General features: G+C 51.9%; 1 protein-coding gene across 6 annotated transcripts in view; it reads left to right on the top strand.

Moving 5' to 3' along the window:
* Positions 1 to 16,107, top strand: part of SLC51A (solute carrier family 51 subunit alpha) — a 91,203-nt gene that overhangs the window by 44,491 nt on the left and 30,605 nt on the right. For all 6 annotated transcript variants that reach the window (XM_056565487.1, XM_056565488.1, XM_056565490.1 and 3 more), the window contains one exon: positions 8,804 to 8,962. In XM_056565487.1, the coding sequence (XP_056421462.1) occupies positions 8,804 to 8,962 (159 nt within the window). The remainder of the gene's footprint in view (positions 1 to 8,803; positions 8,963 to 16,107) is intronic.

Here is a 16,107-nt window from a genome sequence, read left to right as displayed (position 1 = left end):
CGGATCAAGCACAACGTTAAGGACCTGGTGGGCAAGGGATCGGTGGATGGCAATCGCGACCCCTTTAGTACGGGCCTCCGGGTTGTTGGCGCAAAACCATATTGGGAAATGCCTGTTTTTAAGTGTGGGAGCGTGGGCCGTCTTAAAATGGGTTTCCTGAAAGCAAGCGATATGTACCTTATGTTTATGAAGATGATGTAGAATCTGCGTGCGTTTTGCTGGCGTGTTGAGACCCTTCGCGTTGAAAGAAGCTAGATTGAGATCCGCCATGGGTAGGCATGAAGGAAGGGGGGGCGCTCACCCGCTGGCTCCTTCCTCCAAAGAGACAAGAGAGAAACACAGAGATGAGCAAGAGTAGAGGACTAACTGAGAGAGGGAGAAAGTGAAGGGGGGGGGGAGGGAGTCAAAGAGGAACACCAAGAAGGCACGTAGCAGCAGAATAAAATCCGCTGCAGCACAATCTACATAGAAGACGGTCCTAGACCAAGGAAACCTACGTCGGGGAGATATCCCCTGACAGTTTCAACCTACTGGGGTAGCGTGGAATGCAAACAGACAGAAGAGGAGGCCGGAGCCGGCACCCCCCTAGACGCACATGAGGAGTACAAAATGACAAGAAAACCTCTATCAAAGAGTGGTGTTACGCCGAGCGCTCCGGGTCCCCGCTCCTCCCCGGAGCGCTCGCTACACTTCCCTCACTGCAGCGCCCCGGTCGGTTCCACGGACCCGGGGCGCTGCGTTACTACCTCCGGCCGGGATGCGATTCGCGATGCGGGTAGCGCCCGCTCGCGATGCGCACCCCGGCTCCCGTACCTTACTCGCTCCCCGTCAGTTCTGTCCCGGCGCGCGCGGCCCCGCTCCCTAGGGCGCGCGCGCGCCGGGTCTTTGCGATTTAAAGGGCCACTGCACCGCTGATTGGTGCAGTGGTTCCAATTAGTGTTTACACCTGTGCACTTCCCTATATCACCTCACTTCCCCTTCACTCCCTCGCCGGATCTTGTTGCCCTAGTGCCAGTGAAAGCGTTCCTTGTGTGTTCCTTGCCTGTGATTCCAGACCTTCTGCCGTTGCCCCTGACTACGATCCTTGCTGCCTGCCCCGACCTTCTGCTACGTCCGACCTTGCTTCTGTCTACTCCCTTGTACCGCGCCTATCTTCAGCAGCCAGAGAGGTTGAGCCGTTGCTAGGGGATACGACCTGGTCACTACCGCCGCAGCAAGACCATCCCGCTTTGCGGCGGGCTCTGGTGAAAACCAGTAGTGACTTAGAACCGATCCTCTAGCACGGTCCACGCCAATCCCTCTCTGGCACAGAGGATCCACTACCTGCCAGCCGGCATCGTGACAGTAGATCCGGCCATGGATCCCGCTGAAGTTCCTCTGCCAGTTGTCGCTGACCTCACCACGGTGGTCGCCCAGCAGTCACAACAGATTGCGCAACAAGGCCAACAGCTGTCTCAACTGACTGTTATGCTACAACAGTTACTACCACAGATCCAGCAATCATCTCCTCCGCCAGCTCCTGCACCTCCTCCGCAGCGAGTGGCCGCTTCTGGAATACGACTATCCTTGCCGGATAAATTTGATGGGGACTCTAAGTTTTGCCGTGGCTTTCTTTCCCAATGTTCATTACACTTGGAGATGATGTCGGACCAGTTCCCCACTGAAAGGTCTAAGGTGGCTTTCGTAGTCAGCCTGCTGTCTGGAAAAGCCCTGGCTTGGGCCACACCGCTCTGGGACCGCAATGACCCCGTCACTGCCTCTGTACACTCCTTCTTCTCGGAAATTCGAAGTGTCTTTGAGGAACCTGCCCGAGCCTCTTCTGCTGAGACTGCCCTGTTGAACCTGGTCCAGGGTAATTCTTCCGTTGGCGAGTATGCCGTACAGTTCCGTACCCTTGCTTCAGAATTATCCTGGAATAATGAGGCACTCTGCGCGACCTTTAAAAAAGGCCTATCCAGCAACATTAAAGATGTTCTGGCCGCACGAGAAATCCCTGCTAACCTACATGAACTCATCCATCTTGCCACTCGCATTGACATGCGTTTTTCCGAACGGCGTCAGGAGCTCCGCCAGGATATGGACTCTGTTCGCACGAGGCGTTTCTTCTCCCCGGCTCCTCTCTCCTCTGGTCCCCTGCAATCTGTTCCTGTGCCTCCCGCCGTGGAGGCTATGCAGGTCGACCGGTCTCGCCTGACACCCCAAGAGAGGACACGACGCCGCATGGAGAATCTCTGCCTGTACTGTGCTAGTACCGAACACTTCCTGAAGGATTGTCCTATCCGTCCTCCCCGCCTGGAAAGACGTCCGCTGACTCCGCACAAAGGTGAGACAGTCCTTGATGTCTACTCTGCTTCTCCACGTCTTACTGTGCCTGTGCGGATGTCTGCCTCTGCCTTCTCCTTCTCTGCTGTGGCCTTCTTGGACTCTGGATCTGCAGGAAATTTCATCTTAGCCTCCCTCGTCAACAGGTTCAACATCCCGGTGACCAGTCTCGCCAGACCCCTCTACATCAATTGTGTAAACAATGAAAGATTGGACTGTACTATACGTTTCCGCACGGAGCCCCTTCTAATGTGCATCGGATCTCATCACGAGAGGATTGAACTGTTGGTTCTCCCCAATTGCACTTCTGAAATCCTTCTTGGACTTCCCTGGCTTCAACTCCATTCCCCAATCCTGGATTGGTCCACTGGGGAGATCAAGAGTTGGGGGCCCTCTTGTTCCAAGGACTGCTTAAAACCGGTTCCCAGTAAACCTTGCCGTGTCCCTGTGCTTCCTCATGTAACCGGTCTCCCTAAGGCCTATATGGACTTTGCGGACGTTTTTTGCAAAAAACAAGCTGAGACTCTACCTCCTCACAGGCCTTATGATTGTCCCATTGACCTCCTCCCGGGCACTACTCCACCCCGGGGCAGAATCTATCCTCTGTCCGTCCCAGAGACTCTTGCCATGTCTGAATACGTCCAAGAAAATTTAAAAAAGGGCTTTATCCGTAAATCCTCCTCTCCTGCCGGAGCCGGATTTTTCTTTGTGTCCAAAAAAGATGGCTCTCTACGTCCTTGCATTGACTACCGCGGTCTTAATAAAATCACGGTTAAGAACCGCTACCCCCTACCCCTCATCTCTGAACTCTTTGATCGTCTCCAAGGTGCCCATATTTTTACCAAACTGGACTTAAGAGGTGCTTATAATCTCATCCGCATCAGAGAGGGGGATGAATGGAAAACGGCATTTAACACCAGAGATGGACACTTTGAGTATCTGGTCATGCCCTTTGGTCTATGCAACGCCCCTGCCGTCTTCCAAGACTTTGTTAATGAAATTTTTCGTGATCTACTATACTCCTGTGTTGTTGTATATCTGGACGATATCCTGATTTTTTCTGCCAATCTTGAAGAACACCGCCAGCATGTCCGTATGGTTCTTCAGAGACTTCGTGATAATCAACTCTATGCCAAAATAGAGAAATGTCTGTTTGAATGCCAATCTCTTCCTTTTCTAGGATACTTGGTCTCTGGCCAGGGACTACAAATGGACCCAGATAAACTCTCTGCCGTCTTAGATTGGCCACGCCCCTCCGGACTCCGTGCCATCCAACGTTTTTTGGGGTTCGCCAATTATTACAGGCAATTTATTCCACATTTTTCTACCATTGTGGCTCCTATTGTGGCTTTAACAAAAAAAAATGCCGATCCCAAGTCTTGGCCTCCTCAAGCGGAAGACGCCTTTAAACGACTCAAGTCTGCCTTTTCTTCGGCTCCCGTGCTCTCCAGACCTGACCCATCTAAACCCTTCCTATTGGAGGTTGATGCCTCCTCAGTGGGAGCTGGAGCTGTCCTTCTACAAAAAAACTCTTCCGGGCATGCTGTTACTTGTGGTTTTTTTTCCAGGACCTTCTCTCCGGCGGAGAGGAACTACTCCATCGGGGATCGAGAGCTTCTAGCCATTAAATTAGCACTTGAGGAATGGAGGCATCTGCTGGAGGGATCAAGATTTCCAGTTATTATTTACACCGATCACAAGAACCTCTCCTACCTCCAGTCTGCCCAACGGCTGAATCCTCGTCAGGCCAGGTGGTCTCTGTTCTTTGCCCGATTTAATTTTGAAATTCACTTTCGGCCTGCTGATAAAAACATTAGGGCCGATGCTCTCTCTCGTTCCTCAGATGCCTCTGAAATTGAACTCTCTCCTCAACACATCATTCCTCCTGACTGCCTGATTTCCACTTCTCCAGCCTCCATCAGGCAAACTCCTCCAGGAAAGACCTTTGTTTCTCCACGCCAACGCCTTGGGATCCTCAAATGGGGTCACTCCTCCCATCTCGCAGGTCATGCGGGCATCAAGAAATCTGTGCAACTCATCTCTCGCTTCTATTGGTGGCCGACTCTAGAGACTGATGTGGTGGACTTTGTGCGAGCCTGCACTATCTGTGCCCGGGATAAGACTCCTCGCCAGAAGCCCGCTGGTTTTCTTCATCCTCTACCTGTCCCCGAACAACCTTGGTCTCTGATTGGTATGGATTTTATTACTGACTTACCCCCATCCCATGGCAACACTGTTATTTGGGTGGTCGTTGATCGATTCTCCAAAATGGCACATTTCATCCCTCTTCCTGGTCTTCCTTCAGCGCCTCAGTTGGCTAAACAATTTTTTGTACACATTTTTCGTCTTCACGGGTTGCCTACACAGATCGTCTCGGATAGAGGCGTCCAATTTGTGTCTAAATTCTGGAGGGCTCTCTGTAAACAACTCAAGATTAAATTAAATTTTTCTTCTGCATACCATCCTCAATCCAATGGACAAGTAGAGAGAATTAACCAGATCTTGGGTGACTATTTACGACATTTTGTTTCCTCCCGCCAGGATGACTGGGCAGATCTTCTACCTTGGGCCGAATTCTCGTATAATTTCAGAATCTCTGAATCTTCCTCCAAATCTCCGTTTTTCGTGGTGTACGGCCGTCACCCTCTTCCCCCCCTCCCTACCCCCTTGCCCTCTGGTCTGCCCGCTGTGGATGAAATTTCTCGTGATCTTTCCACCATATGGAAAGAGACCCAAAATTCTCTCTTACAGGCTTCTTCTCGCATGAAGAGATTCGCAGATAAGAAAAGAAGAGCTCCTCCCATTTTTTCCCCTGGAGACAAGGTATGGCTCTCCGCTAAATATGTCCGTTTCCGTGTCCCGAGCTATAAGTTGGGACCACGCTATCTTGGTCCTTTTAAAGTTTTGTGTCAAATTAATCCTGTCTCTTACAAACTTCTTCTTCCTCCTTCTCTTCGTATCCCTAATGCCTTTCACGTCTCTCTTCTTAAACCTCTCATCCTCAACCGTTTTTCTCCTAAATCTGTTCCTCCCACTCCTGTTTCCGGCTCCTCGGACATCTTCTCTGTCAAAGAGATTTTGGCCTCTAAAAAGGTCAGGGGAAGAACTTTTTTTTTAGTGGATTGGGAGGGTTGTGGTCCAGAAGAGAGGTCCTGGGAACCTGAGGACAATATCCTGGACAAAAGTCTGATCCTCAGGTTCTCAGGCCCCAAGAAGAGGGGGAGACCCAAGGGGGGGGGTACTGTTACGCCGAGCGCTCCGGGTCCCCGCTCCTCCCCGGAGCGCTCGCTACACTTCCCTCACTGCAGCGCCCCGGTCGGTTCCACGGACCCGGGGCGCTGCGTTACTACCTCCGGCCGGGATGCGATTCGCGATGCGGGTAGCGCCCGCTCGCGATGCGCACCCCGGCTCCCGTACCTTACTCGCTCCCCGTCAGTTCTGTCCCGGCGCGCGCGGCCCCGCTCCCTAGGGCGCGCGCGCGCCGGGTCTTTGCGATTTAAAGGGCCACTGCACCGCTGATTGGTGCAGTGGTTCCAATTAGTGTTTACACCTGTGCACTTCCCTATATCACCTCACTTCCCCTTCACTCCCTCGCCGGATCTTGTTGCCCTAGTGCCAGTGAAAGCGTTCCTTGTGTGTTCCTTGCCTGTGATTCCAGACCTTCTGCCGTTGCCCCTGACTACGATCCTTGCTGCCTGCCCCGACCTTCTGCTACGTCCGACCTTGCTTCTGTCTACTCCCTTGTACCGCGCCTATCTTCAGCAGCCAGAGAGGTTGAGCCGTTGCTAGGGGATACGACCTGGTCACTACCGCCGCAGCAAGACCATCCCGCTTTGCGGCGGGCTCTGGTGAAAACCAGTAGTGACTTAGAACCGATCCTCTAGCACGGTCCACGCCAATCCCTCTCTGGCACAGAGGATCCACTACCTGCCAGCCGGCATCGTGACAAGTGGGGACTATGATCCAGGGCAGATGGAGAATGGGGAAACAGTACATATAAATGATAGCGTAGGGAGAGAGTATCAAAACAAGGACACAGTTAACAGCGGGGGGGGGGGGGGGGGGGGCAGTAGAAGGAAGAGGCTGCAAATGGCACGGTCCTATGGAATGAGAAAACAACATGTTAACAGCATCAAAAACAAGCCTTAAAGGCATACAAGCAATGTGTGATCAAGGCCTAAAGGCAGAAATAAGGCTCAGGTGGCGGGGAAGGGGCCTGCTCGGGAGGGGGCATGGACAGATTCCCATCTGGTGACCAGGCGTTGACGTCTGGAGTCCCGAGGCGGGAGACCCGGCCGGGTCAGTTTGGAAGATGACTGTGGCGACCTGTGCAAGGGGCGCCTGGGGGCCTGAGGAGCTAGTGTGGGCCAGTCAGCCAAGGAGAGGGGGGGAACGTCCAAGTCCTTAAGAAAACTCGGGAGATCAGCCGGGGAACGTAAGGTGTAGGCCTTGCCATCTTTACGAACCGTGAGGGCAAAGGGGAAGCCCCAACGGTATAACAGGCCCCTTCCTCGGAGCTCCTCCAGCAGGGGACGAAGTGTAGCACGTTGCGCCAGGGTGTGGCGGGATAAATCAGGAAACAGTTGAATTTCCACGTCTTTATAGTAGATCCGGCGGCGGGAGCGTGATTGCTTCATGATGTCCTCTTTGATGGTATAGAAATGTATCCGACAAATAACGTCTCTGGGACGATGATCATCCGGCGAGGGGGGCCGCAGGGCCCTATGGGCTCTGTCGAGCTCAATATGGGTGTCCACGGGCCGGCCTAGTAGGTCATTGAAAATCGTGAGCAGAGCAGGATACAATTCATCAGGGCCGACCGCCTCAGGCAAGCCCCGTATGCGAATGTTATTCCGCCTGTTGCGGTTTTCAACGTCGTCCAGGTGCTGCTGCAAATGGAAAAGTTGATCACTGTGCTGTTGGACCGTCACCTTGAGAGATTGAATGGCGGCCGAAGAAGAGTCCTGAGCAGAGGAGACAGTGTCCATTCTGGCCGATAACGTGGCAACTGTAGAACGGAGTTGGGCAAACTCCTGTTTGCATTCCGCCACCATTTGTTTAGCCATAGAGGAAAAATCTTCCCTGGTAGGTAAGGAAGAAATCAGAGAGCGCAGGTCGGCCAGTGTCAGTGGTCGGTCAGTCTCCGAGGCTGGAGTGGGGGGGATACAGGAAGCAGACAGTCCCAGGACAGGTGGCAAATCCGTGGGACCCGGAGAGGGGGTCCGGAACTCTGGTGGCGTACCCCGTAGGCTCAGGGGTAGGTCAGTGGGAAGCATGGAGGCCATGGGTGTAGTCCCTACAGATAGTGGCTGGCCACGGAGGAGTGTCAGATCAGTCTCAAGGATGGTGGCTGGGGAGCAGTGAGCTGAGAGACCCCAGGAGGTTCCCGAGGACCACTGTGGTGATGAGGAGGTGGACCCTGGTAGGGAAGAGGGGCCCGACTGAGGCACCGCATAGAAGGCCACCAAGGGAGAGGAGCAGGAGCCAGGATGTGGGGGCCAGTCTGTTGGCAGGTGGGGTGGTCCCAAAATCAGTCCCCCCACTGAGGGTGCAGGAGGGCCCACCACCAATGAGGCAGGGGGCTGCTGTGTCCAAGATGGAGACCCCGACGGAACAGGAGTTTTCTGCAGGGGGGGAGAGACCGCAGGGGGGAGCTGATGACCGGCAGTCACTGGCGGGGATGCCGCTTTTTGGTGGCCGGACAGGGGGTCCCCTGGGTCAGTTGGTGGAGAGGGGCACAGTCTCACCTGTCCGGCAGCTGATGATGCGGCCACGGTCTCTTCGCCGCCCTCGGTGGACTGAGGCGGCGGGGTCCGGGGCGTGCGCGCGGCAGGCGCAGCGCAGACAGCTCCAGGGTCCTTCCAGTGCGGCCTAGAAGAAGGCGCCTCGGCCTGGAGCAGCAGGGCAGCGGCAGCCTCCGGCGACCAGGAGGATGAGGTCGGAGGCCTCCGGACTTCAGAAAGCTCCGGTGAGGTATGTGTCGGGCGCCCAGCCGGGGGAGGAGTGGGCTGGTCTCTAGCAGGGCAGTGCTCCGAGGCTGGCAGGGATGAGGAAGGAGCCGCCATCTTGCCGGGCTGCGCAGGAGGCAGGGAGGCACTTCTTGGAGGCTGGGATCTGGTGAAGTAACCCCGCAAATCCCTCTGAGGAGAGGATGGTCGGGTCCTAGACTGTCTCCGCTGTTTCTTTTTTTGGTTCCCCATAGGTTAGGACAGGGTTTTCGGGCAGAACAGGGGGTTTAGGACCGGAGCTCCGAGAGTGCACGTCCTCACGCCGGCATAGCAAACCACGCCCTCCGTAAATCTCTTTTTCTAATACTGTTATTATAAAAAAAAATGTTGCTTTAAATATATGCTTCTTTTGAACATTTCTTATAGCAAGCCTGATAGGGGGATCTGAAGTCATACCTGTATACTGATGAAAAAACACATCATATTTTGTCATTTCTATGTAAAATAATTAGTTGAAATTTTTTTTCTCAAAGGTATTTTGCATTATGCTTCTACCTTATCTTGATGGTTATAATAGAAGGTTATGGGGGAAAAGATGCACTTGTCAAGAAATTCGAATTCTCAGATGTTCACATCAACACTGGACCATGCTGCTGCTGCTGCGTATGCCTCCCACGCATCAAAATGACCAAGTAAGATTTACCTCAGTGACCAACAACTGCAAATGTAAAATAGTTCTGCACAAGGGTAATATGTGTATTTCAGCAAAAATGGCTAAGATAAAAAAAAAAATGTTAATCTTTATTAAAATAGTGTTAACTTTATCTACAGTATTTTACAACTGGAGAAGTGACAAATAAGTCAAATAAGAATTTGAAGAGCGATCCTTACCCAAAAGAACTTACAATCTAAATGCAATGGGATAAGGTACATAAGAAACAGATATAATGATCTGGGCAATGAGATCAACAGAGGTGTAACAGAAAAGTCCTGCAAAAGGGAGAATATAATAAGAGAGGGTGAGAGTCTTAAGGTGAACATCCACATTAGATGAACATCGGTCAACCTGTTGATTTTTGTGGGAGCAGCCACAAATTGGAGCATGTTGAACTTCAATCTAATCCTTTGTTCTCAAAGTAGAGAGTGGAGTTGTCTGGCAGTGGCCTATTCCAGTGTGCACTTGGTGATATAGCCAACAGCTATCTAAGGTGTATGTCCACCTTTAGTTGTTCTGCTTAAGGCAGCGTACTTCATGGGTTGGTACAAGGAGACAAGAGAGGAGATGTACAGGGTGGGGGCCATTTATATGGATACACCTTAACAAAATGGGAATAGTTGGTGATATTAACTTCCTTCATGTGTTCAATGTGCTGCTCATTGTGTTTGATTGTCAATGCAACCCTTTTCTCCCACTCTTCACACACTGATAGCAACACCGCAGGAGAAATGCTAGCACAGGCTTCCAGTATCCGTAGTTTCAGGTACTGCACATCTCGTATCTTCACAGCATAGACAATTGCCTTCAGATGACCCCAAAGATAAAAGTCTATGTGAATGGCGAAGTTAACAAACAAAACCACCGCTATTGGTCTGACACTAACCCACATTGGATAGATCCCTCCAAGACTGTTGGAACACAAAAATTGATGGTATGGTGTGGTGTGGTATATGGGGTACAAAGATAGTGGGGCCATTCTTCATCAATAGAAACCTCAAGGCCACTGGATATGCGAAATTGCTACATGATGATGTGTTTCCCTCTTTATGCACTGAAGCTGGCACATTCCATGAGTTTTATCTTTGGGGTCATCTGAAGGCAATTGTCTATGCTGTGAAGATACGAGATGTGCAGCACCTGAAACTACGGATACTGGAAGCCTGTGCTAGCATTTCTCCTGCGGTGTTGCTATCAGTGTGTGAAGAGGGGGAGAAGAAGGTTGCATTGACAATCCAACACAATGGGCAGCACATTGAACACATTTTATAAGTGGTCAGAAACTTGTAAATAACTCACGAAAGAATAAAGTTATGTTAAGCACCAACCACACAAGTGTTTTTCTTGTGAAATTCCCAATAAGTTTGATGTGTCACATGACCCTCTTCCTATTGAAAAAACAAAAGTTGGATTCAAAATGGCCGACTTCAAAATGGCCGCCATGGTCACCACCCATCTTAAATAGTTTCCCCCCTCACATATACTAATGTGCCACAAACAGGAAGTTAATATCACCAACCATTCCCATTTTATTAAGGTGTATCCACATAAATGGCCCACCCTGTATAACAAGGGAGCATATTGTAGAGTAGTTACAGAGTTTTCAAATGAATTCTTAAAGAAACGGGTAGCTAGTGTGATGGACGAATAAAAGCAGAGGCATTTGTATGACAGCCTGGCTGCTGCGTTCGTGATTGGAATGAGGCAGAGCCAGTTTGTTCAGTGGCACGCAGTGTAAGTGTCACGATGCCGGCTGGCAGGTAGTGGATCCTCTGTGCCAGAGAGGGATTGGCGTGGACCGTGCTAGTGGACCGGTTCTAAGCCACTACTGGTTTTCACCAGAGCCCGCCGCAAAGCGGGATGGTCTTGCTGCGGCGGTAGTGACCAGGTCGTATCCACTAGCAACGGCTCACCTCTCTGGCTGCTGAAGATAGGCGCGGTACAAGGGAGTAGGCAGAAGCAAGGTCGGACGTAGCAGAAGGTCGGGGCAGGCAGCAAGGATCGTAGTCAGGGGCAACGGCAGAAGGTCTGGAAACACAGGCAAGGAACACACAAGGAACGCTTTCACTGGCACTAAGGCAACAAGATCCGGCAAGGGAGTGCAAGGGAAGTGAGGTAATATAGGGAAGTGCACAGGTGATTACCCTAATTGGAACCACTGCGCCAATCAGCGGCGCAGTGGCCCTTTAAATCGCAGAGACCCGGCGCGCGCGCGCCCTAGGGAGCGGGGCCGCGCGCGCCGGGACAGAACAGACGGGGAGCGAGTCAGGTAGGGGAGCCGGGGTGCGCATCGCGAGCGGGCGCTACCCGCATCGCGAATCGCATCCCGGCTGGCAGCGGGATCGCAGCGCCCCGGGTCAGAGGACGTGACCGGAGCGCTGCAGCGGAGAGAGTGAAGCGAGCGCTCCGGGGAGGAGCGGGGACCCGGAGCGCTCGGCGTAACAGTACCCCCCCCCTTGGGTCTCCCCCTCTTCTTGGAGCCTGAGAACCTGAGGAGCAGACTTTTGTCAAGGATGTTGTCCTCAGGTTCCCAGGATCTCTCTTCAGGACCACAACCCTCCCAGTCTACTAAAAAAAAATTTTTCCCTCTGACCTTTTTGGCAGCCAAAATTTCCTTGACCGAGAAGACGTCCGAGGAGCCGGAAACAGGAGTGGGAGGAACAGATTTGGGAGAAAAACGGTTGAGGATGAGTGGTTTGAGAAGAGAGACGTGAAAAGCATTAGGGATACGAAGAGAAGGAGGAAGAAGAAGTTTGTAAGAGACAGGATTAATTTGACACAAAATTTTGAAAGGACCAAGATAGCGTGGTCCCAACTTGTAGCTAGGGACACGGAAGCGGACATATTTAGCGGAGAGCCATACCTTGTCTCCAGGGGAAAAAACGGGGGGAGCTCTTCTTTTCTTATCCGCGAACCTCTTCATGCGTGAAGAAGCCTGTAAGAGAGAATTTTGGGTCTCTCTCCATATAATGGAAAGGTCACGAGAAATTTCATCCACAGCGGGCAGACCAGAGGGCAAGGGGGTAGGGAGGGGGGGAAGAGGGTGACGGCCGTACACCACGAAAAATGGGGATTTGGAGGAAGATTCAGAGACCCTGAAGTTATACGAGAATTCGGCCCATGGAAGGAGATCTGCCCAGTCATCCTGGCGGGAGGAAACAAAATGTCGCAAATAATCACCCAAGATCTGGTTAATTCTTTCTACTTGTCCATTGGACTGGGGATGATATGCAGAGGAAAAATTTAATTTAATCTTGAGTTGTTTACAGAGAGCCCTCCAGAATTTAGACACGAATTGGACACCTCTATCCGAGACAATCTGCGTAGGCAACCCGTGAAGACGAAAAATGTGTACAAAAAATTGTTTAGCCAACTGAGGCGCAGAAGGAAGACCAGGAAGAGGGATGAAATGTGCCATTTTGGAGAATCGATCAACGACCACCCAAATAACAGTGTTGCCACGGGAAGGGGGTAAATCAGTAATAAAATCCATACCAATCAGAGACCAAGGCTGTTCGGGGACAGGCAGAGGATGAAGAAAACCAGCGGGCTTCTGGCGAGGAGTCTTATCCCGGGCACAGATAGTGCAGGCTCGCACAAAGTCCCCAACATCCGTCTCCAGAGTCGGCCACCAATAGAAGCGGGAGATGAGTTGCACAGATTTCTTGATGCCCGCATGACCTGCGAGATGGGAGGAGTGACCCCATTTGAGGATTCCGAGGCGTTGGCGTGGAGAAACAAAGGTCTTTCCTGGAGGAGTCTGCCTGATGGAGGCAGGAGAAGTGGAGATCAGGCAGTCAGGTGGAATGATGTGTTGCGGAGGGAGATCAACTTCTGAGGCATCCGAGGAACGAGAGAGAGCATCGGCCCTAATGTTCTTATCGGCAGGACGAAAGTGAATCTCAAAATTAAATCGGGCAAAGAACAGAGACCACCGGGCCTGGCGAGGATTCAGCCGTTGGGCAGACTGGAGGTAGGAGAGGTTCTTGTGGTCGGTGTAGATAATAACAGGAAATCTTGATCCCTCCAGCAGATGCCTCCATTCCTCAAGTGCTAATTTAATGGCTAGAAGCTCTCGATCCCCGATGGAGTAGTTCCTCTCCGCTGGAGAGAAGGTCCTAGAGAAAAAACCACAAGTGACAGCATGCCCGGAAGAATTTTTTTGTAGAAGAACAGCTCCAGCTCCCACTGAGGAGGCATCAACCTCCAATAGGAAGGGTTTGGAAGGGTCAGGTCTGGAGAGCACGGGAGCCGAAGAAAAGGCAGACTTGAGTCGTTTAAAGGCGTCTTCTGCTTGAGGAGGCCAGGACTTGGGATCAGCATTTTTTTTGGTTAAAGCCACGATAGGAGCCACAATGGTAGAAAAATGTGGAATAAATTGCCTGTAATAATTGGCGAACCCCAAAAAGCGTTGGATAGCACGGAGTCCGGAGGGGCGTGGCCAATCTAAGACGGCAGAGAGTTTGTCTGGATCCATCTGTAGTCCCTGGCCAGAGACCAAATATCCTAGAAAAGGAAGAGATTGGCATTCAAACAGACATTTCTCAATTTTGGCATAGAGTTGGTTGTCACGAAGTCTCTGAAGAACCATACGGACATGCTGGCGGTGTTCTTCTAGATTGGCAGAAAAAATTAGGATATCGTCCAGATATACAACAACACAGGAGTATAACAGATCACGAAAAATTTCATTGACAAAGTCTTGGAAGACGGCAGGGGCATTGCACAGTCCAAAGGGCATGACCAGATACTCAAAGTGTCCATCTCTGGTGTTAAATGCCGTTTTCCACTCGTCCCCCTCTCTGATGCGGATGAGGTTATAGGCGCCTCTTAAGTCCAATTTAGTGAAGATGTGGGCACCTTGGAGGCGATCAAAGAGTTCAGAGATGAGGGGTAAGGGGTAGCGGTTCTTAACCGTGATTTTATTAAGACCGCGGTAGTCAATGCAAGGACGTAGGGAGCCATCTTTTTTGGACACAAAGAAAAATCCGGCTCCGGCAGGAGAGGAGGATTTACGGATAAAGCCCTTTTTTAGATTCTCCTGGACGTATTCGGACATGGCAAGAGTCTCTGGGGCAGAGAGAGGATAAATTCTGCCCCGGGGTGGAGTAGTGCCCGGGAGGAGGTCGATAGGGCAATCATAAGGCCTGTGAGGAGGTAGAGTCTCAGCTTGTTTTTTGCAGAAAACATCCGCGAAGTCCATATAGGCCTTAGGGAGACCGGTTACTGGAGGAACCACAGAGTTACGGCAAGGGTTATTGGGAACCGGTTTTAGACAGTTTTTGGAACAAGAGGACCCCCAACTCTTGATCTCCCCAGTGGACCAATCCAGGGTTGGGGAATGAAGTTGAAGCCAGGGAAGTCCAAGGAGAATTTCTGAGGTGCAATTGGGGAGGACCAAAAGTTCAATCCTCTCATGATGAGATCCGATGCTCATAAGAAGGGGCTCCGTGCGGAAACGTATGGTACAGTCCAATCTTTCATTATTTACACAATTGATGTAGAGGGGTCTGGCGAGACTGATCACCGGGATGTTGAACCTGTTGACGAGAGAGGCCAAAATAAAATTTCCTGCAGATCCAGAGTCCAAGAAGGCCACAGCAGGGAAGGAGAAGGCAGAGGCAGACATCCGCACAGGCACTGTAAGACGTGGAGAAGCAGAGTAGACATCAAGGACTGTCTCACCTTTGTGCGGAGTCAGCGTACGTCTTTCCAGGCGGGGAGGACGGATAGGACAATCCCTCAGGAAGTGTTCGGTACTAGCACAGTACAGGCAGAGGTTCTCCATACGGCGTCGTGTCCTCTCTTGAGGTGTCAGGCGAGACCGGTCGACCTGCATAGCCTCCACGGCGGAAGGCACAAGAACAGATTGCAGGGTACCAGAGGAGAGAGGAGCCGAGGAGGAGAAACGCCTCGTGCGAACAGAGTCCATATCTTGGCGGAGTTCCTGACGCCTTTCGGAAAAACGCATGTCAATGCGAGTGGCTAGGTGAATAAGTTCATGTAGATTAGCAGGAATTTCTCGTGCGGCCAGAACATCTTTAATGTTGCTGGATAGGCCTTTTTTGAAGGTCGCGCAGAGGGCCTCATTATTCCAGGACAATTCTGAAGCAAGAGTACGGAATTGTACGGCATACTCGCCAACGGAAGAATTACCCTGGACCAGGTTCAACAGGGCAGTCTCAGCAGAAGAGGCTCGGGCAGGTTCCTCAAAGACACTTCGGATTTCCGAGAAGAAGGAGTGTACAGAGGCAGTGACGGGGTCATTGCGGTCCCAGAGCGGTGTGGCCCATGACAGGGCTTTTCCGGACAGAAGGCTGACTACGAAAGCCACCTTAGACCTTTCAGTGGGAAACAGGTCCGACATCATCTCCAGATGCAGGGAACATTGGGAAAGAAAGCCACGGCAAAACTTAGAGTCCCCATCAAATTTATCCGGCAAGGATAGGCGTAGCCCAGGAGCGGCCACTCGCTGCGGAGGAGGTGCAGGAGCTGGCGGCGGAGATGACTGCTGAAGCTGTGGTAGTAACTGTTGTAGCATAACGGTCAGTTGAGACAGCTGTTGGCCTTGTTGCGCTATCTGTTGTGACTGCTGGGCGACCACCGTGGTGAGGTCAGCGACAACTGGCAGAGGAACTTCAGCGGGATCCATGGCCGGATCTACTGTCACGATGCCGGCTGGCAGGTAGTGGATCCTCTGTGCCAGAGAGGGATTGGCGTGGACCGTGCTAGTGGACCGGTTCTAAGCCACTACTGGTTTTCACCAGAGCCCGCCGCAAAGCGGGATGGTCTTGCTGCGGCGGTAGTGACCAGGTCGTATCCACTAGCAACGGCTCACCTCTCTGGCTGCTGAAGATAGGCGCGGTACAAGGGAGTAGGCAGAAGCAAGGTCGGACGTAGCAGAAGGTCGGGGCAGGCAGCAAGGATCGTAGTCAGGGGCAACGGCAGAAGGTCTGGAAACACAGGCAAGGAACACACAAGGAACGCTTTCACTGGCACTAAGGCAACAAGATCCGGCAAGGGAGTGCAAGGGAAGTGAGGTAATATAGGGAAGTGCACAGGTGATTACCCTAATTGGAACCACTGCGCCAATCAGCGGCGCAGTGGCCCTTTAAATCGCAG

This window comes from Hyla sarda, chromosome 3 (assembly GCF_029499605.1).
Source record: "Hyla sarda isolate aHylSar1 chromosome 3, aHylSar1.hap1, whole genome shotgun sequence".
Taxonomy (NCBI): Eukaryota; Metazoa; Chordata; class Amphibia; order Anura; family Hylidae; genus Hyla; species Hyla sarda.
This window is presented reverse-complemented; position numbering and strand designations above follow the sequence as displayed.